The sequence below is a fragment of the Thunnus maccoyii genome, chromosome 5 (genome assembly GCF_910596095.1).
Source record: "Thunnus maccoyii chromosome 5, fThuMac1.1, whole genome shotgun sequence".
Classification (NCBI taxonomy): domain Eukaryota; kingdom Metazoa; phylum Chordata; class Actinopteri; order Scombriformes; family Scombridae; genus Thunnus; species Thunnus maccoyii.
Window position 1 is genome coordinate 190,803 of NC_056537.1, and position 22,665 is coordinate 213,467.

Genomic DNA, 22,665 nt, shown 5'->3' on the forward strand with positions numbered 1-22,665 from the left:
AGATTTATTCATTGAATCAATCAACTCAATTTATGCAACGCAGTATTAAAGTTAGAGGAAAAAACATCCCAGAATTCCAGAAGAAAGTCAATATTACAAGACAAAAAATCATAACATTTCAGGAAAGAAGGAGAAATATATCATAATGTTTCTTGGAAAAAGTCATAATAAAAAAGTCACAAAATTTCAAGGAGAAAACTATTTTGAGGGAAACGGAGGATTCAGTAATTAATCCAAATTAACCGACACTTTGTTTTTGTGTGATTTTTCTGTCAGTCAATTCAGAAAAAAAACCAACTGAAACTAATTTCAGTGTTTGGTTTTATGCTGCATATTTAAAAGAAGTTGAATTCTTTTAGGTTTTCACGTAGAGCTGAAAGCTGAAAACTTCAGATTGGCGTGGAGCGATGAGGAGACTGTAACCTTCAAATCAGTACATGAAACTAACAGAAATATCATATTTCCACATTGTTTCCACATGTTTGGTTTTCCATCTTTGAGCTTTGACTGTTGCTCTTTTGATGACGTCTTCTGCAAACGGTTTAATGGCACCAACGGGAGAATTAGCGCCACCTGCTGTTTATCTGCTGTTTATCAACAACAGCAGTGGATGGAAACAAACATTTATTACATTTTATACTGAATATTTTCTGAAAATTCAGTTAAAATTTGAGGTTGATCTGATTGAAACTGATGTTGTTTTGCAGAGCGAGGAGGACGATACGAGGAGCGTCGCTGCTTCTTCTGTCATGGTGAGTTCATGATGAACAAAATAAGTTTAGTGCATGTGTGAGTGTGTGCTTGTTTGTGTGTTTGTGTGTGTTTGCCAAACAGTGGAGAGCCATCAGCATCTGTATATTGATTAGTCCATTTAAAAAATGGACCAGGTTAAAGTAAAGTGTTAAAGTTAAAATGTTTTTATTATCTAAACATCAAATAATGAATTCCAGATTTCTGTGTTACACCTGGCAGGTGAATGTTTGGTATTTTTCTTTTAACAGTGTTTTTCAGGAGGACTGCTCTCTGCTGTGTGTGTGTGTTTAGTTGTGTGTGTGTGTGTGTGTGTGTGTGTGTGTGTGTGTGTGTGTTTAGTTGTGTGTGTGTGTGTGTGTGTCAGGCTGAAGGACAGCCTCCCTCTGTGACAGGTGGAGGTGTGTAATTAAGGTGGAGGTATCAGGTAAACAGTGAGGGCGACCCGGCAGGCCTCTGATTAAAGACAGCTTCCTGCTTCACAGTGTCCTGCTGGACAATAAACACCACTAATGGCATCAGGACCCCCGCAAGGACCCCCGCCCTGCAGAGGACATCCAGGACGCCGGCTCATGGCGGAAAAACCCGCACATGATGCAACATGAGGGGATATTAAAGGAATGCTCCACTGAAAATCTGTTTCACAGTTTTACATGAACACACCTGGAGGCTGAGAGTTTGTTGTTTGTTCTTCATGGAGGACGCAGCTGTAGTCCGTAAATAATGAGCCGAGACATCCTGAACCACACAAACCTCCACCATGAATCTATTCAGGAGGACACTGCTTCCACCATTTTGGGCTCATAGAGCACGCTCAGTAGAGTCGTCCGCTGGCCAAGCCGGCTGACTTCCTGTTGGTTCAGATGGACGTGATAAAATAACTGAATCGTGCAACTCCTCCAGACTTTCTAAATGTGAACTGAATGGATGAAACTCTGATCATGAAGTTCAGTTTGTGAAGTTCAGATAAATGTGTTCAGTGTTTCACAGTCAGATCTGAGAAAATCGTCTGTATGGAGACAAAGAGACAAACTGCTGACACAGTTAGAAGAACATTATAGTCTAAAATACAACACTCTGCTCACCCTCCTCACCTTCCTCTCACCCTCCTCACCCCCCCACCCCCCAGTCCCTGTTCCACAGGGTGCAGCTGGATCCTCTGGAGAAGGCCTGGTGGAGGAGCTCAGCTCTGGGGAACATGGCGGCTCAGCGCCGGCTGCTGGCTCAGGATCCCGGCCTCGTGTTGAAGAAGGTATGTTAGGAACACCAGCTGTTTTATCTCTGAAACATCTTCCTGAAGGTTAACTACAGACGACAGCTCAATTACAGCTGCAACTAACAATTATTATTATTATTGATTAATTTATCATTCATTTTCAATTAATCAATTCTTCGTTTTGGTCAGTGAATAAATGTCTGTCACATTTCTCTAGAGCTAAAGCTGATGTCATTAAATGTTTTGTTTTGTCTGACAAAACCCCTTTGCTGCTCTCACACATAAGACCAGCAAAGTCTCAAATTACAGAACCAGAAACCAGCAAGGATTTAGAATTTTTGTTTAAAAAGGCATCAGGATGGTGGGTCTCAGGCATCGGGATGGTGGGTCTCAGGCATCGGGATGGTGGGTCTCAGCCATCAGGATGGTGGGTCTCAGCCATCAGGATGGTGGGTCTCAGGCATCGGGACGGTGGGTCTCAGCCATCAGGATGGTGGGTCTCAGCCATCAGGATGGTGGGTCTCAGGCATCAGGATGGTGGGTCTCAGGCATCGGGATGGTGGGTCTCAGGCATCAGGATGGTGGGTCTCAGCCATCAGGATGGTGGGTCTCAGCCATCAGGATGGTGGGTCTCAGGCATCAGGATGGTGGGTCTCAGGCATCGGGATGGTGGGTCTCAGGCATCGGGATGGTGGGTCTCAGGCAGCGGGATGGTGGGTCTCAGGCATCAGGATGGTGGGTCTCAGCCATCGGGATGGTGGGTCTCAGGCATCAGGATGGTGGGTCTCAGGCATCGGGATGGTGGGTCTCAAGCATCGGGATGGTGGGTCTCAGCCATCAGGATGGTGGGTCTCAGGCATCAGGACGGTGGGTCTCAAGCATCGGGATGGTGGGTCTCAGCCATCAGGATGGTGGGTCTCAGGCATCAGGATGGTGGGTCTCAAGCATCGGGATGGTGGGTCTCAGCCATCAGGATGGTGGGTCTCAGGCATCAGGATGGTGGGGCTCAGGCAGCAGGATGGTGGGTCTCAGGCATCAGGATGGTGGGTCTCAGGCATCAGGATGGTGGGTCTCAGCCATCAGGATGGTGGGTCTCAGGCATCAGCATGGTGGGGCTCAGGCATCAGGATGGTGGGTCTCAGGCATCAGGATGGTGGGTCTCAGCCAGCAGGATGGTGGGTCTCAGGCATCAGGATGGTGGGGCTCAGGCATCAGGATGGTGGGTCTCAGGCAGCAGGATGGTGGGTCTCAGGCATCAGGATGGTGGGTCTCAGGCATCAGGATGGTGGGTCTCAGGTCGCAGGAAGCTGGGACAAGATGGAAAAGTGTCCCACCCATGTATCTCGCAGGCAGACCCCCCCTTTTCCCATCACATTAAGGTTTTTGTCAGAGCTGTCTGCGATGCCCTCCCCCAGCCCTGCAAACCTTCACACCTGCCGGTCCTCGATGCTGCGAAGTCAGAGGATCAAAGTTATAAAGTTTCATCCTGAGGGGAACATGAACGAGTGAATCCGTCTAATAGTTGTTGATATTTCAGTCTGATCAAAGTGATGCAAACAGACGTTAGCATCCATAGAGCTGATTAGCATGCTGACATAGCTAACACTAAGATGCCTGCTAAGTACTAGCATGCTTGTATTGTCATTGTGAGCATGTTAGCATGCTGACATTAGCATTTAGCTCATACAGCCTCACAGAACTGTTGACATGTTACCTGTAGCCTCTCAGTCTGTTTGAGAAGCGTCAGTTAATAAATTCATTCACTGTTATTGAACTATTGTACAGAACATTGTGCCCAAAATGAACAGCTGGACATCAGTCAATTAGAAATGAGAAAATGTGTAACTGACAGAATAAGAACTGAATGAATGAAGCTCGTTGCTCTTTAATCTCTTTGTTTTTTTGTTGTTGTTGTTTTTTGTGCCTCATCAGGATTTCATCACTGTGAGTATAAAACTGTTCAGTTCAGTAAAGCTTTACATTTACACTGAAACATTATTTTATGGTCAGTTTTCACTTGTATTCATAAAGCCAAAGGATTTTACAGTACAACACTCTGTCCTCAGACTGTCAGTATGTACAGAGCTGCTTGAAAGTTTGTGAACCCGTATTTCTGTATAAATATGACCTAAAACATGATCAGATATTTACACAAGCCCTAAAACTAGATAAAGTGAACCTAATTGAAGAAATGAGACAATTTTTTAAAATTGTTTTCATCTTTTTCATTTATTTATTGAGGAAAATTATGCAATCTTACATATTTGTGGGAGGCAGAAGCATGTGAACCCTTGCTTTCAGTAACTGGTGTGACCCCCTTTTGCAGCAATAACTTCAACCAAACGTTTTCAGTAACTGTTTATCAGCTCTGCACATCAGCTTGGAGGAATTTTAGCCCGTTCATCCTCACAGAACAGTCTCAACTCAGGGATGTTGGTGGGCTTCTCACCATGAACTGTCTGCTTCAGGTCCTTCTACAGCATTTCTACAACATGAAGGTCAGGACTTTGACTCGGCCGTTCCAAAACATTATCTTTCTTCTGCTTTAAACGTTCTTTGGTAGAACGACTGGTGTGTTTAGGGTTGTTGTCTCACTGCTTGACTCACTTTCTGTTGAGCTTCAGTTCACAGACGGATATCTTGACATTTTCGTGTAGAATTCGCTGGTACGACTCAGAACTCACAGCTCCATCAATGATTGCAAGCTGTCCTGGTTCAGAGGCAGCAAAGCAGCTCAAACCATGATACCACCACCATGTTTCACAGATGGGTTCAGGTTCTTATGCTGGAATGCAGTGTTTGCTCATCGCCAAACATAATGGTCTCATCCATCCACAGAACATTGTTCTAATCACCTTCTGGCTCCACGTGGTCTTCAGTGAACCGTAGACAACAGCAATGTTCTGTTTGGAGACTAGTGGGTTTCTCCTTGCAACTCTGCCATGAACACCATTGATGTTCAATGTTCTCCTGATGGTGGACTCATTAACACTGACTGTAGCCACTGCAAGAGAGGCCTTTAGTTTCCTAGACGTTACCCTGGGGTCCGTTGTGGCCTCCTGGACTATTACACACCTGCTCTTGGTGTGATCTTTGTTGTTCGACCACTCCTGGGGAGGGTAACAATGGTATTGGATGTCTTCAACTTGTACATGATCTGTCTGACAGTCGACTGGTGGAGTCCAAACTCTTTAGAAATGGTTTTGTAACCTTCTCCAGCCTGATGAGCACCAACAACTCTTCTTCTAAGGTCCTCAGAAATATCCTTTGTTTGACACTTCCACAAACCTGTGTTGTGAAGCTCAGAGTTTGACAGTGAAGACCCAGATTTCTCTTCTTTAAATAAGGCAGGGCCTCCCAGACTCACACTGGATTGTCATCCCATTGATTGAAACACCCAACTCTAGTTTCCCCTTCAAATGAAATGATAATCCTAGAGGTTCACATACTTTTGCCACACACACAAATATGTAATATTGGATCATTTTCCTCAATAAATAAATGAAAAAGTATAAGGTTTTTGTCTCATTTGTTTAACTGATGTCTCTTTATCTAGTTTTAGGACTTGAATGGAAATCTGATCATGTTTTAGGTCATATTTATGCAGAAATAGAGCAAATTCTAAAGGGTTCACAAACTTTCAAGCAGCACTGTATGTTGGTCACTTATTGAATATCACAGATAATGAATTGATTATTAATTTAAATCCAGTTTTAAGTACAAAAGGCCTGAAATTACAGCAGATCCTGGTGGATAGTAAGCTGTTACAGTCCTGGTTAAAACACACATTATATATCTCACTGTGCTTTATCTGCAGCTCTGTGTTCAGTCAGTGAAACTGGACAGAAAGCATCAGAGCGTGTCTGAGAAAACAATTGGCTTAAAGAAATTGGATTTTGAAAGAGTTGTAAACGAGTCAGTAATCTTCTTACTGAAATGAATGAATCGCAGTGGGGGGAGGGGTTGATCCTATTAGTTTGGACGAGCTGCTGACTGCCAGACAGCAGGTGAGGATGAGGAAGATGGATTAAGATAAACAACAAACAGGAGCTGCTGCTGTCTAAAAACAGTTTACTCTTTCTAAGAGTGAATATCTTTGACTGACAGAGCATCTGAGTCACATTCAGTTAGATTACAAAGTTTTTACAGCTGAGACCTTCTCCTAACATCTGTAACCTGCAAGTTACCTGCAAGTTACCTGCAAATAACCTGTGAGTTACCTGTGAATTACCTGAAAATTACCGGCGAGTTACCTGCAAGTAACCTGCAAGTTACCTGCGAGTTACTGGCGAGTTACCTGTGAATTACCTGAAAATTACCGGCGAGTTACCTGCAAGTAACCTGCAAATAACCTGTGAGTTACCTGTGAATTACCTGAAAATTACCGGCGAGTTACCTGCAAGTAACCTGCAAGTTACCTGCGAGTTACTGGCGAGTTACCTGTGAATTACCTGAAAATTACCGGCGAGTTACCTGCAAGTAACCTGCAAATAACCTGTGAGTTACCTGTGAATTACCTGAAAATTACCGGCGAGTTACCTGCAAGTAACCTGCAAGTTACCTGCGAGTTACTGGCGAGTTACCTGTGAATTACCTGAAAATTACCGGCGAGTTACCTGCAAGTAACCTGCGAGTTACCTGCAAGTTACCTGCAAGTTACCTGCGAGTTACCGGCGAGTTACCGGCGAGTTACCAGCGAGTCACCTGCAAGTTACCGGCGAGTTACCTGCAAGTAATCTGCAAGTTACCTACAAATTACCTGCAAGTTACCTGCAAGTAACCTGCGAGTTACCTACAAATTACCTGCAAGTTACTGGCGAGTTACCTGTGAATTACCTGAAAATTACCGGCGAGTTACCTGCAAGTAACCTGCGAGTTACCTGCAAGTTACCTGCAAGTTACCTGCGAGTTACCGGCGAGTTACCGGCGAGTTACCTGCAAGTAACCTGTGAGTTACCTGCAAGTAACCTGCAAGTTACCTACAAATTACCTGCAAGTTACCTGCAAGTAACCTGTGAGTTACCTGCAAGTAACCTGCAAGTTACCTACAAATTACCTGCAAGTTACCGGCGAGTTACCGGCGAGTTACCTGAAAATTACCGGCGAGTTACCTGCAAGTAACCTGCGAGTTACCTACAAATTACCTGCAAGTTACCTGCAAGTAACCTGCGAGTTACCTACAAATTACCGGCGAGTTACCGGCGAGTTACCTGCAAGTAACCTGCGAGTTACCTGTGAGTTACCTGTGAGTTACCTGTGAGTTAGCCACCAGTTACCTGCGAGTTACCTGCGAGTTACCTGCGAGTTACCTGTGAGTTACCTGTGAGTTAGCCACCAGTTACCTGCGAGTTACCTGTGAGTTAGCCACCAGTTACCTGCGAGTTACCTGCAAGTTACCTGTGATTTACCTGCGAGTTACCTGCGAGTTACCTGTGAGTTACCTGTGAGTTAGCCACCAGTTACCTGCGAGTTACCTGTGAGTTAGCCACCAGTTACCTGCGAGTTACCTGCAAGTTACCTGTGATTTACCTGCGAGTTACCTGCGAGTTACCTGTGAGTTACCTGTGAGTTAGCCACCAGTTACCTGTGAGTTACCTGTGAGTTACCTGCGAGTTACCTGTGAGTTACCTGTGAGTTAGCCACCAGTTACCTGTGAGTTACCTGTGAGTTACCTGCGAGTTACCTGTGAGTTACCTGTGAGTTACCGGCGAGTTACCTGCGAGTTACCTGTGAGTTACCTGTGAGTTAGCCACCAGTTACCTGCGAGTTACCTGCGAGTTACCTGTGATTTACCTGCGAGTTACCTGCGAGTTACCTGTGAGTTACCTGCGAACAAGCGGTCAGGTGTGGTTTATATGATGGGCGGGGTCAGCTCGTCACCACAGACCTCATTTGATTGGATAAATGTATGTAACCACCCCTGAGTTCAAGATGAGTCATCAAACATAATTTCACAGGAAAAGAAAATACATATTTAGCATGTTATTAATATTATTAATATTATTAGTCTTTATTAAACGTGGACCATGCACAAAAAACATTAAACTCAAAATAAGAAGAGATGAAATATGACAGATTTAGCTATTAGCTACATTAATTTCTATTTCCTTATTATTAATTTCCATCTGCCGTCTCTAGGAAGGTACACAGAACAATCATCAGATAATAAAAATATTAATTTACATGCAACACCATGAAATAGTCTCTATCACACTAACAATTCTTCAAATCTAAAAACACACATCAACATATAAATACCAACGACACAATGGCAATTCATTACAATTTAAAATCTGAATCACTGTAAAATGAATGTTGACATGACCGGTTGCTCAGTATCCTTCTTTTTGCACTGCGGGAAAAAGAATGAAAGTCTGCAGGTTTTAAGCTCAGCTGGAGGCAAATTCCAGTGTTTGATGGTTGTGTGAAGGTTCTGCTGCAGAGGGAGTCTGAGTTTAGAGCAGATCCAGAGGTTCTGCTCGTCTGCTGCGAGCGGAGCTGAAAAAAGCTCTTCAATGGTGGAGGAGCAGCATTGTGAATGATTTTAAATACCAATCGAACCTCTGAAAACAGATTTTCAGAGCTTAAGAGACTGTATCTGGACAATATGTTGGTTTCAGCCCAGTCTTACTGGCCTGAGACCAGCAGGATACACAATAATGGAAATGTGAAAAAATCATAGCATGCAAAAATGTTTTTGATGCTTCTATTATTAATGAGTTCCTAATGTGTCTAAATTTAACCATGTTTTATTTCAGTTTTTTATTTATCTTTTTAATACCAAAGTTATACCGAAATATTTAACCTCATTAATGTTTTTGATTATTTGTCCATTAACACTAAGCTGTGGATTCACGGTTTATTTTTGTTTATTAGCAAAATAAATCATCACTGTTTTTTGTATTCATGGTAAGACAGGAGTCACTCAGCCATTTAGCAACTTTATGAAGCTTTTTGTTTTTAATGTGTTTCCCTTTTGCTGAGATTAATTTAGGACCTTATTAATAAATAAAAAGCTGTATCTAAGCTGCTGAAATTATTTCACAAACAAAATGTTGAACTTTTACTTGAAGTATTTACATTATTAATAGAGTGTTTTTTTCTGATTGGTTTCCTGTTTGGTTCAACACTGAGTCACAAACTGAACTTTACCAACATGGCAGCTCATTTTACTCACAAAACACAACAACTCACTAAAAACAGGCAGCATCTTTATTACATCACTGTTTTATTGTGTTTATATAGTTTAATGGTTGATAGTGTATAAATGTGTATATTGTGTTTATATGTAGTTTAATGGTTGATAGTGTATAAATGTGTATATTGTGTTTATATGTAGTTTAATGGTTGATAGTGTATAAATGTGTATATTGTGTTTATGTAGTTTAATAGTTGATAGTGTATAAATGTGTATATTGTGTTTATATGTAGTTTAATGGTTGATAGTGTATAAATGTGTATATTGTGTTTATGTAGTTTAATGGTTGATAGTGTATAAATGTGTATATTGTGTTTATATGTAGTTTAATGGTTGATAGTGTATAAATGTGTATATTGTGTTTATGTAGTTTAATGGTTGATAGTGTATAAATGTGTATATTGTGTTTATATGTAGTTTAATGGTTGATAGTGTATAAATGTGTATATTGTGTTTATGTAGTTTAATGGTTGATAGTGTATAAATGTGTATATTGTGTTTATGTAGTTTAATAGTTGATAGTGTATAAATGTGTATATTGTGTTTATGTAGTTTAATAGTTGATAGTGTATAAATGTGTATATTGTGTTTATATGTAGTTTAATGGTTGATAGTGTATAAATGTGTATATTGTGTTTATGTAGTTTAATGGTTGATAGTGTATAAATGTGTATATTGTGTTTATGTAGTTTAATGGTTGATAGTGTATAAATGTGTATATTGTGTTTATATGTAGTTTAATGGTTGATAGTGTATAAATGTGTATATTGTGTTGATGTAGTTTAATGGTTGATAGTGTATAAATGTGTATATTGTGTTTATGTAGTTTAATGGTTGATAGTGTATAAATGTGTATATTGTGTTTATGTAGTTTAATGGTTGATAGTGTATAAATGTGTATATTGTGTTTATGTAGTTTAATGGTTGATAGTGTATAAATGTGTATATTGTGTTTATGTAGTTTAATGGTTGATAGTGTATAAATGTGTATATTGTGTTTATGTAGTTTTAATGGTTGATAGTGTATAAATGTGTATATAGTGTTTATGTAGTTTAATGGTTGATAGTGTATAAATGTGTATATTGTGTTTATGTAGTTTAATGGTTGATAGTGTATAAATGTGTATATTGTGTTTATGTAGTTTAATGGTTGATAGTGTATAAATGTGTATATAGTGTTTATGTAGTTTAATGGTTGATAGTGTATAAATGTGTATATTGTGTTGATGTAGTTTAATGGTTGATAGTGTATAAATGTGTATATTGTGTTTATGTAGTTTAATGGTTGATAGTGTATAAATGTGTATATTGTGTTTATGTAGTTTTAATGGTTGATAGTGTATAAATGTGTATATAGTGTTTATGTAGTTTAATGGTTGATAGTGTATAAATGTGTATATTGTGTTTATGTAGTTTAATAGTTGATAGTGTATAAATGTGTATATTGTGTTTATATGTAGTTTAATGGTTGATAGTGTATAAATGTGTATATAGTGTTTATGTAGTTTAATGGTTGATAGTGTATAAATGTGTATATTGTGTTTATGTAGTTTAATGGTTGATAGTGTATAAATGTGTATATTGTGTTTATGTAGTTTAATGGTTGATAGTGTATAAATGTGTATATTGTGTTTATGTAGTTTAATAGTTGATAGTGTATAAATGTGTATATTGTGTTTATGTAGTTTAATAGTTGATAGTGTATAAATGTGTATATTGTGTTTATATGTAGTTTAATGGTTGATAGTGTATAAATGTGTATATTGTGTTTATGTAGTTTAATGGTTGATAGTGTATAAATGTGTATATTGTGTTTATATGTAGTTTAATGGTTGATAGTGTATAAATGTGTATATTGTGTTGATGTAGTTTAATGGTTGATAGTGTATAAATGTGTATATTGTGTTTATGTAGTTTAATGGTTGATAGTGTATAAATGTGTATATTGTGTTTATGTAGTTTAATGGTTGATAGTGTATAAATGTGTATATTGTGTTTATGTAGTTTTAATGGTTGATAGTGTATAAATGTGTATATAGTGTTTATGTAGTTTAATGGTTGATAGTGTATAAATGTGTATATTGTGTTTATGTAGTTTAATGGTTGATAGTGTATAAATGTGTATATTGTGTTTATGTAGTTTAATGGTTGATAGTGTATAAATGTGTATATAGTGTTTATGTAGTTTAATGGTTGATAGTGTATAAATGTGTATATTGTGTTTATGTAGTTTAATAGTTGATAGTGTATAAATGTGTATATTGTGTTGATGTAGTTTAATGGTTGATAGTGTATAAATGTGTATATTGTGTTTATGTAGTTTTAATGGTTGATAGTGTATAAATGTGTATATTGTGTTTATGTAGTTTAATGGTTGATAGTGTATAAATGTGTATATTGTGTTGATGTAGTTTAATGGTTGATAGTGTATAAATGTGTATATTGTGTTTATGTAGTTTAATGGTTGATAGTGTATAAATGTGTATATTGTGTTTATGTAGTTTAATGGTTGATAGTGTATAAATGTGTATATTGTGTTTATGTAGTTTTAATGGTTGATAGTGTATAAATGTGTATATAGTGTTTATGTAGTTTAATGGTTGATAGTGTATAAATGTGTATATTGTGTTTATGTAGTTTAATAGTTGATAGTGTATAAATGTGTATATTGTGTTTATGTAGTTTAATGGTTGATACTGTATAAATGTGTATATTGTGTTTATATGTAGTTTAATGGTTGATAGTGTATAAATGTGTATATTGTGTTTATGTAGTTTAATGGTTGATAGTGTATAAATGTGTATATTGTGTTTATGTAGTTTAATGGTTGATAGTGTATAAATGTGTATATTGTGTTTATATGTAGTTTAATGGTTGATAGTGTATAAATGTGTATATTGTGTTTATGTAGTTTAATGGTTGATAGTGTATAAATGTGTATATAGTGTAAATACAGTCAGATGTGTAGCTCTCTATAGAACGTACTACAGTGTATCTACAGGAACGAGTCATAGAAACGCAGCAGGAAGCTTTCGTCTTGTGTTTAGATGTATTTCAGTGTGAATACGTGTTAAACTGAAGAGTTTATAAGTGAGGATGTAAACATGTCAAACGTATTGAGGACATTTGAAGGCTGTAGTCACTGAATGCTTTCTGTGTGAAAACTATGCAAATGTGTCACAGTTTGATCCAGAAGTGTTGCTGTTGCTTTGAACATGTGGACTCAGTATTGATCCTGCAGGGAACCGATCAGAAACATCTGTAAGATAAACAGGTTGATTCACTAGAAGAAAGAAACTAAAGTATTCACTGTTTGTTTCTCTCTCTGACTGTCTGACGACCTCGTGTGATGAATGTTGCTGCTGATGCAGGGGGTGAGTTTAACACAAAGCATCCGAACACACAACACAACGACACAACATATCAATAGGCTGCTGATATCAGAGCCGTGTGTGTGTGTGTGTGTGTGTGTTGATGTAAATGGGATTCACTCGGACGTCTAATTTTCTGGCAGTTTTGTTTACAAACCAGCAGTAAGGCGGCGTTGCTGTGCGTGGCGTGCTGCCTCCCTTCACACGGTCTGACAGGTGTGCAGCTGAACATCGTCCTACATACACAAAACACCGGCGGGTTATTTTTATCATCTGTCTGTTGTTTCTGCAGGCGTTGGGTTACATTAGCAGGATGTAGGATGCTGCTCATTAGGCAGGCGTGTGACTCCAGCAGCCAGACGATGGGGGAGGTAATGATATTGTAATTACATGCTAATTAATATCTGAGCAAACGCTCGCCGCCGGCCTGGAGGGAAGCTGCCCGGCTGCTCGGCTGATGGGAGGGACTGATAATCTCCTCCAGTCAGCCAGAAGATCTTAAATGTTTGAGACGAGCTGGTTTCACAGTTTAACTGAAGAGGAGGAAATAAGAGAATGAAGAGTGTTCGTCCTGATTCAGATGTGTGATTGTGTTTTTGTTGCCCCCCAAGCTGTATGGACTCCCCCCCCCCACCCCCCCCACTAGCTGCATGGATCACTCAGAACATAGAAGCAAGCAGGAGCTTCCCTGTTTGTATGAGACCTTTCATTTTTATTTTATCTAAGTGCTTCATGCCTTAACTTTCCTGTCGCCACAGACAGTGTGTGTGTGTGTGTGTGTGTGTGTGTGTGTGTGTGTGTGTGTGTTTCATGTAGGGACAGAGCAGAGCTGGGTGAGGTGGGTGAGGTGGTGGTGGTGGTGGTGGTGGTGGGGGGTCAGTTAGCACCTTCTAATGAAAGCTGTTGCTGTTCCAGCCCCCCCCCCCTCTCTCTCTGCGGTCAGTCTGTGTCCGCTCTCTACTGATGACAGAGTCCTGCTTGGTTTTCACGCCGGCGGGTGTCGATGAGCATCAGAGCGACGTCACTAAACAGCAGAAAACAACGTTCAGTTTGTTTGATGCAGTTTACAGAAGCAGCAGGAGAGACGAGAGTCACAGCAGCAAACTGATAAACATATTTATTATATTTATATATGAGCAAGTAAAAACAGAGAGACATAAATAAATAGTGACTGTGGAAACCTCACGATTCAAAATCACTTCTCAGTTCAATACATTCATAGATTAGATTGATGATTGATGATTGTTCACTCAGTCAACAGGAAACCAAACGTAAAATCAAAACTTCATACAAAAATAAAAATGACATGACGTAAAGATAAACTGCAAATAATAACTTATATTCATACTTCAAACAAACAGTAGCTGCTGCCGCGTTCAGCTGTAACTAGTCTAAATAAATAAACGCTGCTAGCCAGACGTCTCCGTCTCCTCCTGTTCCTCCAGACAACCAGTCAGGAACAGAAACGGTGCGTTATACTTCCTAACATCAGAAGTAGCTGAATAATATGACAGGAAAGTCTTTCTTCATTACTTCACATTTTAACTGCACACTGCACGTTGACGTAAGAGAGCAATAGATGGTGAATCATTATAACAACAAGCATCCTGCCTCTAAACTCAGCTGTTAACCTTCATGTGAATTAGTGTAACCTGTCGAGGTAACAAAGGTTTTAGCAGGTGCTGGACTTGAATTTATATTGTAATGTATTTCCATTTAAGCTGTTAGTTTCAGCAGACGATAGTTTCTGGAACCGTGACAGCTGGCGGTTGTTGTTCCAGATCTGCTCTGGGTGATTGGTGAGTCCTCAAGTTTGTAGTGTTTCTGAAATACTGCATGTTGCATTAGTCTCGTCAAGCTCCTCCTTCCCTTCGAGATCTAATAACATCTAAAATATGTCCAAATGATTGCCTTGGTTGCCAACGGGGCAGCTTGTATTTGTTTTTCTGTCGAGTCCTTTACACTCGCTTCACTTCCTTCTTGCTCCCGGAGTTGATGTTGCAGCGTAACATCGCTCAGCCTCCAGTGCAGATGTTCCGCAGCCTGGACGGAAACCTGACTGTACACTACACAAAATGTTGTGCTCCTTGTTGACAAGTTTCTCTAAAAGCTTAGATCAGCAAGGTAAAATCGGCCCATAGCAGTTAAAGTCAGCCTGGTCACCTCCCTTAAAAAGAGGACAAACATTAGCTGCCGTCCAGTCAGCTGGTGATTCAGCAGTACGAATGGAAACCTTTCTTTCAGCAAAGGGTTGGCTGAGTGTGAACCAGATGCAAGTGTTGAGCAAGACGCTACATGAGGGGTTTTAGTTGGATTAGTGTGCAAGCAGCTCTTCCTCAGGAAACAGAGCCGTTATCAAATGATGATTGAAAAGATCATTATCCACTTTGACCGACGAAGGCAAACCTGAAGATTTATTTTATAATTGCCTCACTGTTCCAAAATAGCTGCAGATTAAAGTCACTATGTATGAATTTCTCCTTGAAGTAGTTCAGCTGTTGCGCCGCGGTTCCAGTTCGGTGTGACAGACTGATGACTGTTAACAGGAGTGAAGGTGTGAATGGATGAATGTTAACACATTAAAGCCAGACTGTAATAATAATAAGTGATCCAAGCTTTTTGTTTGCTTTATGAACTTTACATTTAAATGAAACAAACCTCTGAGGATGGATTCATGTGATTTTATTTGTTCATCATTATGTTGAGAGAACTAAAGTTTCTGTTGTCTGTTTACTTCCTGCATGTTTTCGTGGCGTCGCTGGGATTCATCCAGTTTGTAAGTTGAACAGCTTCACTCTGACTGTGTTATTAAAGTATCAGTGAAATAAGCTGCTTTCTGTGAGTGTTGATGTTTATAGCTTGTTCAGATCATATCTGCTGGAGTTCAAACTGTTGAGGACGGTTTCAAATTGAGCCCTCCAACTATTGATGAAGGTGTCCCCCAAGGATCAATATTAGGCTCCCTGCTATTTACTCTGTACATGAATAACACTTATTTTCTCCTTTTTTATGTGGATGATACCATCATACGCTGATCAATGGATTATTAAAACAAATGATGATTCCTATGATGGAAAAACACGAGCCGTCCCTCAGTTTGATCAAACGTTACAACGAATAAGTTCAATAGAAACTAAAACTATTAAAGTCTTCAAGCAGACAAACAGGATGGTGGACCTGTTAGCGTTCAGCCGGGACGTCACTGCTGCTCATTTACAACTCATTTATAATTCATAAAAATGATGTAGAGCAAAATAATGTGGAGCAAACCAGGGCTCCCGGTCTCCCGGGGCTCCCGGTCTCCCGGGGCTCCCGGTCTCCCGGGGCTCCCGGGGTTCCCGGGGCTCCCGAGGCTCCCGGGCTCCCGGGGTTCCGAGGCTCCCGGGGTTCCTGAGGTTCCCGAGGCTCCCGGGGTTCCTGAGGTTCCCGGGGCTCCCAAGGTTACCGGGGTTCCCGGGTTCCCGAGGTTCCCGGGGTTCCCGAGGCTCCCGGGGTTCCTGAGGCTCCCGGGTTCCCGGGTTCCTGGATTCCCGGGGTTCCCGGGTTCCTGGATTCCCGGGTTCCCGGGTTCCCGGGGCTCCCGGGTTTCCGAGGCTCGCAGGGTTCCTGGAGATTCAAAGTCCAGCGAGGAGAATTTGTGAACAGTTTGTGACATTAAAATGTGACATTGAAATATCTGCGACTGTCACATGACCTCCTCTCGGACTGGTCAGTCTGCTTCATGAGCTGCTGGGATCACATGATCAGACACAAAATATGAGCATCTTTAGGGATCAGATCGTCGTTTCAAAGATAATAAATGAAGCAAACATCAGAAAGCTTTGTGAATAAAGCAGCTGCCAGTAAATGAACTGGTCCTCCACTAACATGCCGACTGGATCAATGTCCTTTATCAATTAAGTCAACAAACCTGTTCACAGTAATTAAGCATGAATCCTCCTCAGAGCTGGACTTTATTTCTCTGTTTGTTTCTGGTCTGAATGATCCAAAATATTTAAATCTGACTTCAGTCTGACTGAATGTTTAACTTCCAGACGTGGACGCAAATATTCAAATACAGAGAAGAAGAAATAAACCAGCAGCTGACACTGAGCACGTTATTAAAGTGGTTGATTAATCGATTAATCGTTCAGCAAAAAATGATCAATAGTGTTATAATAGTGTAGATTTACAGTTTTGTTTCTTTAAAATTTAAAAATGTTAAATATTTCCAGCTTCTCAGATGTGATAAATGGCTGTTTTTGTTTGTTTTTACAGACTTTCTTTGTGTTTTGGACGATTAATCGACTATATTGATGAGATGAGATGATCGGTTTGTTTTTGATAACTGAGAAGTAATTTGACAGAAAAACATCAACAATGTTTGATTTATGCTTTTTAAGAAAAATGTGAAATATTTTCAGGTTCCAGCTTCTAAAACGATTAATCAACTGATCAAAGACAATAATTTACAGATGAATCAATAACGCAGATCAGCTTCGAATCATCGATCAGTTTTCAGTCAGTGATGCACAAAGAGAGAGAGAGTGTGTGTTCATGTTCGTGTGTGTGTGTGTGTGTGTGTGTGTGTGTGTTCATGTTCGTGTGTGTGTGTGTGTGTTCATGTTCGTGTGTGTGTGTGTGTGTGTTCATGTTCGTGTGTGTGTGTGTGTGTTCATGTTCGTGTGTGTGTGTGTGTGTTCATGTTCGTGTGTGTGTGTGTGTGTGTTCATGTTCGTGTGTGTGTGTGTTCATGTTCGTGTGTGTGTGTGTGTGTTCATGTTCGTGTGTGTGTGTGTGTGTGTGTGTTCATGTTCGTGTGTGTGTGTATTCATGTTCGTGTGTGTGTGTGTGTGTGTGTGTGTTTTCAGACGGCGCTTCACTGGGCAGCGAAGCAGGGCCGTCAGGAGGCGGTGGACATGATGCTTTGCTCCGGCGCCGACGTCAACGTCAGATCGGTGAGTGGTGAGTGTGTGTGTATGTGTGTGCGTGTGCGTGTGTGTGTGTGTGTGTGTGTGTGTGTGTGTGCGTGTGTATGTGTGTGCGTGTGTGTGGGGGGGGGGGGGGGGGGGGGGGGGGCTCTCATTGAACCCGGACATTTGACCAGTCGACCTCCAATTACTCGACGCCCCACAAACCACACACAAGTACTGTTTACCTCCAGAGAATCACCCATAATCCTCCTCTTCATCCTCCTGCTCTTCCTCCTCTTCATCCTCCTGCTCTTCCTCCTCTTCATCCTCCTGCTCTTCCTCCTCTTCATCCTCCTGCTCTTCCTCCTCTTTATCCTCTTCCTCCTCCGGTCATAGAAAATGTTCGTTCACACTGTCAGTTTCTTATTTTGTTGAAGAGCCTTTAATTCATTGATTTTAGGGATCAGTTTTAGTGTTTGTTTGCTTTCACAGTCAATAAACACACACACACACACACACACACACACACACATACACACACACACACACACACACTCACACACACACAGAGTGGATTGATTGGAAAGGGGTGATGTTGTGATTACTTAATGGCTTCCCAGACACCCGCGAGTCGGAGAATTCAATTCAGTGTCGACCTCTCTGAGTGTTAATCTGCTGCCCCGCCGCCTCACCACCTCACTGCCTTGCTGCCTCACCACCTCGCCGCCTCACTGCCTCGCTGCCTCACCACCTCGCCGCCTCACCACCTCACCGCCTCGCTGCCCCGCCACCTCACCACCTCGCCGCCTCACCACCTCGCTGCCTCACCACCTCGCTGCCTCGCCACCTCGCCGCCTTGCCGCCGCCGCTGCTGCTGCTGCTGAGCACACAGGAGATCATGTTTGAGCCCCAGCAGAGCAAAGCAAAGCAGACAAGTCACTTATTGGCTCCATAATTACATAATTAACTTTTTGTCTCTGATCGTTAAGGAGGTAATGGCTCTGATAAAAAGAGCTTCAGCCACAGCGGCCAGCAAATCAAAAATCAATAATCCATAAAGCAGCATTAAGAGGAGAGAAAAGCTCAGGTTCAGTTCTCGCTAGATGAGCTTTGAATGCTTTCCTGATAGATTTTCTCTCTTTAAATGCTCAATATTACTTTCCTCCAATGAAACAGTCGAAAACGGAGAAGAAAACGTCTGTTCAGACTGTTAAAGGATCCACTGGATCTCTATCGTCACACAGCCGAGCTTCATACTGTTCAGACTGTTAAAGGATCCACTGGATCTCTATCTTCACACAGCCGAGCTAAAGTTATGTTAGGTTAGGTTAGGTTAGGTTAGGATAGGTTAGGTTAGGTTAGGATAGGTTAGGTTAGGTTAGGTTAGGATAGGTTAGGGTTAGGTTAGGTTAGGTTAGGTTAGGTTAGGTTAGGTTAGGTCAGGTTAGGATAGGATGGCTTAGGTTAGGTTAGGTTAGGTTAGGTTAGGTTAGGTTAGGATAGGTTAGGGTTAGGGTTAGGTTAGGTTAGGATAGGTTAGGTTAGGGTTAGGTTATGTTAGGTTATGTTAGGTTAGGTTAGGTTAGGTTAGGTTAGGATAGGTTCGGATAGGTTAGGTTAGGTTAGGTTAGGTTAGGTTAGGATAGGTTAGGTTAGGATAGGTTAGGTTAGGTTAGGTTAGGATTAGGTTAGGTTAGGTTAGGTTAGGTTAGGATAGGTTTGGTTAGGATAGGATAGGTTAGGTTAGGTTAGGTTAGGATAGGTTTGGTTAGGTTAGGTTAGGATAGGTTAGGTTAGGTTAGGTTAGGATAGGTTAGGTTAGGTTAGGATAGGTTTGGTTAGGATAGGATAGGTTAGGTTAGGTTAGGATAGGTTAGGTTAGGTTAGGTTAGGTTAGGATAGGTTAGGTTAGGTTAGGTTAGGTTAGGATAGGTTTGGTTAGGATAGGATAGGTTAGGTTAGGTTAGGTTAGGTTAGGTTAGGATAGGTTTGGTTAGGTTAGGTTAGGATAGGTTAGGTTAGGATAGGTTAGGTTAGGATAGGTTAGGTTAGGTTAGGATAGGATAGGATAGGTTAGGTTAGGTTAGGTTAGGTTAGGTTAGGATAGGTTTGGTTAGGTTAGGTTAGGATAGGTTAGGTTAGGTTAGGTTAGGATAGGATAGGTTAGGTTAGGTTAGGGTTAGGTTAGGGTTAGGTTAGGTTAGGATAGGTTAGGTTAGGTTAGGTTAGGTTAGGTTAGGTTAGGTTAGGGTTAGGATAGGATAGGATAGGTTAGGTTAGGTTAGGATAGGTTAGGTTAGGTTAGGTTAGGATAGGATAGGATAGGATAGGTTAGGTTAGGTTAGGATAGGTTAGGTTAGGTTAGGTTAGGATAGGATAGGGTAGGATAGGATAGGTTAGGTTAGGTTAGGTTAGGATAGGTTAGGTTAGGTTAGGTTACGTTAGGTTAGGTTAGGGTTAGGATAGGATAGGATAGGTTAGGTTAGGTTAGGTTAGGTTAGGTTAGGTTAGGGTTAGGATAGGATAGGATAGGTTAGGTTAGGTTAGGATAGGTTAGGTTAGGTTAGGTTAGGTTAGGATAGGATAGGATAGGATAGGATAGGTTAGGTTAGGTTAGGTTAGGTTAGGTTAGGTTAGGATAGGTTCGGATAGGTTAGGTTAGGTTAGGTTAGGTTAGGTTAGGTTAGGATAGGTTAGGTTAGGTTAGGTTAGGATAGGTTAGGTTAGGTTAGGTTAGGTTAGGTTAGGTTAGGTTAGGATAGGTTAGGTTAGGTTAGGATAGGTTAGGTTAGGTTAGGTTAGGATAGGTTAGGTTAGGATAGGATAGGTTAGGTTAGGTTAGGTTAGGTTAGGATAGGTTTGGTTAGGTTAGGTTAGGTTAGGTTAGGATAGGATAGGTTAGGTTAGGTTAGGTTAGGGTTAGTTTAGGTTCGGGTTAGGTTAGGTTAGGGTTAGGATAGGTTAGGTTAGGTTAGGTTAGGTTAGGGTTAGGATAGGATAGGTTAGGTTAGGTTAGGATAGGTTAGGATAGGTTAGGTTAGGGTTAGGATAGGTTAGGTTAGGTTAGGATAGGTTAGGTTAGGTTAGGTTAGGTTAGGTTAGGTTAGGTTAGGATAGGTTAGGTTAGGTTAGGGTTAGGATAGGTTAGGTTAGGATAGGATAGGATAGGATAGGTTAGGTTAGGTTAGGATAGGTTAGGTTAGGTTAGGTTAGGTTAGGATAGGATAGGGTTAGGTTAGGTTAGGTTAGGTTAGGATAGGATAGGATAGGATAGGTTAGGTTAGGTTAGGATAGGTTAGGTTAGGTTAGGTTAGGTTAGGATAGGATAGGATAGGTTAGGTTAGGTTAGGATAGGTTAGGTTAGGTTAGGTTAGGTTAGGATAGGATAGGATAGGTTAGGTTAGGATAGGTTAGGTTAGGTTAGGTTAGGTTAGGATAGGATAGGGTTAGGTTAGGTTAGGATAGGGTAGGATAGGATAGGTTAGGTTAGGTTAGGTTAGGATAGGTTAGGTTAGGTTAGGTTACGTTAGGTTAGGTTAGGATAGGTTAGGTTAGGATAGGTTAGGTTAGGTTAGGATAGGTTAGGTTAGGTTAGGTTAGGTTAGGTTAGGATAGGTTAGGTTAGGATAGGTTAGGTTAGGTTAGGATAGGTTAGGTTAGGTTAGGTTAGGTTAGGTTAGGATAGGTTAGGTTAGGTTAGGTTAGGATAGGTTAGGGTTAGGTTAGGTTAGGTTAGGTTAGGTTAGGTTAGGTCAGGTTAGGATAGGTTGGCTTAGGTTAGGTTAGGTTAGGTTAGGTTAGGTTAGGTTAGGTTAGGTTAGGATAGGTTAGGGTTAGGGTTAGGTTAGGTTAGGATAGGTTAGGATAGGATAGGTTAGGTTAGGTTAGGTTAGGTTAGGATAGGTTTGGTTAGGTTAGGTTAGGTTAGGTTAGGATAGGATAGGTTAGGTTAGGTTAGGTTAGGGTTAGTTTAGGTTCGGGTTAGGTTAGGTTAGGGTTAGGATAGGTTAGGTTAGGTTAGGTTAGGTTAGGGTTAGGATAGGATAGGTTAGGTTAGGTTAGGATAGGTTAGGATAGGTTAGGTTAGGGTTAGGATAGGTTAGGTTAGGTTAGGATAGGTTAGGATAGGTTTGGTTAGGTTAGGATAGGTTAGGTTAGGTTAGGTTAGGTTAGGATAGGATAGGGTTAGGTTAGGTTAGGTTAGGTTAGGATAGGATAGGATAGGATAGGTTAGGTTAGGTTAGGTTAGGTTAGGTTAGGATAGGTTAGGTTAGGTTAGGTTAGGATAGGATAGGGTTAGGTTAGGTTAGGTTAGGTTAGGTTAGGTTAGGATAGGATAGGATAGGGTTAGGATAGGATAGGATAGGTTAGGTTAGGTTAGGTTAGGTTAGGTTAGGATAGGATAGGGTTAGGTTAGGTTAGGTTAGGTTAGGTTAGGTTAGGATAGGATAGGATAGGGTTAGGATAGGATAGGATAGGTTAGGTTAGGTTAGGTTAGGTTAGGATAGGTTAGGTTAGGTTAGGTTAGGTTAGGTTAGGTTAGGTTAGGTTAGGATAGGATAGGATAGGGTTAGGATAGGATAGGATAGGTTAGGTTAGGTTAGGTTAGGTTAGGTTAGGTTAGGATAGGTTAGGTTAGGTTAGGTTAGGTTAGGTTAGGTTAGGATAGGTTAAGTTAGGTTAGGTTAGGTCAGGTTAGGATAGGTTGGCTTAGGTTAGGTTAGGTTAGGATAGGTTAGGGTTAGGGTTAGGTTAGGTTAGGATAGGTTAGGTTAGGGTTAGGTTATGTTAGGTTAGGTTATGTTAGGTTAGGTTAGGTTAGGTTAGGTTAGGATAGGTTCGGATAGGTTAGGTTAGGTTAGGTTAGGTTAGGTTAGGTTAGGATAGGTTAGGTTAGGTTAGGTTAGGATAGGTTAGGTTAGGTTAGGTTAGGTTAGGTTAGGTTAGGTTAGGATAGGTTAGGTTAGGTTAGGATAGGTTAGGTTAGGTTAGGTTAGGATAGGTTAGGTTAGGATAGGATAGGTTAGGTTAGGTTAGGTTAGGTTAGGATAGGTTTGGTTAGGTTAGGTTAGGTTAGGTTAGGATAGGATAGGTTAGGTTAGGTTAGGTTAGGGTTAGTTTAGGTTCGGGTTAGGTTAGGTTAGGGTTAGGATAGGTTAGGTTAGGTTAGGTTAGGTTAGGGTTAGGATAGGATAGGTTAGGTTAGGTTAGGATAGGTTAGGATAGGTTAGGTTAGGG

The 22,665-nt window shown here is 40.9% G+C and overlaps 1 protein-coding gene across 1 annotated transcript in view; it reads left to right on the plus strand.

Moving 5' to 3' along the window:
- Positions 1 to 22,665, plus strand: part of LOC121897234 (ankyrin repeat domain-containing protein SOWAHC) — a gene marked incomplete at its 5' end in the record, with an annotated part of 48,218 nt that overhangs the window by 12,970 nt on the left and 12,583 nt on the right. Inside the window, 4 exons of the mRNA XM_042411626.1 lie at positions 708 to 752; positions 1,880 to 2,002; positions 3,899 to 3,910; positions 17,386 to 17,472. Of these exons, the coding sequence (XP_042267560.1) occupies positions 708 to 752; positions 1,880 to 2,002; positions 3,899 to 3,910; positions 17,386 to 17,472 (267 nt within the window). The remainder of the gene's footprint in view (positions 1 to 707; positions 753 to 1,879; positions 2,003 to 3,898; positions 3,911 to 17,385; positions 17,473 to 22,665) is intronic.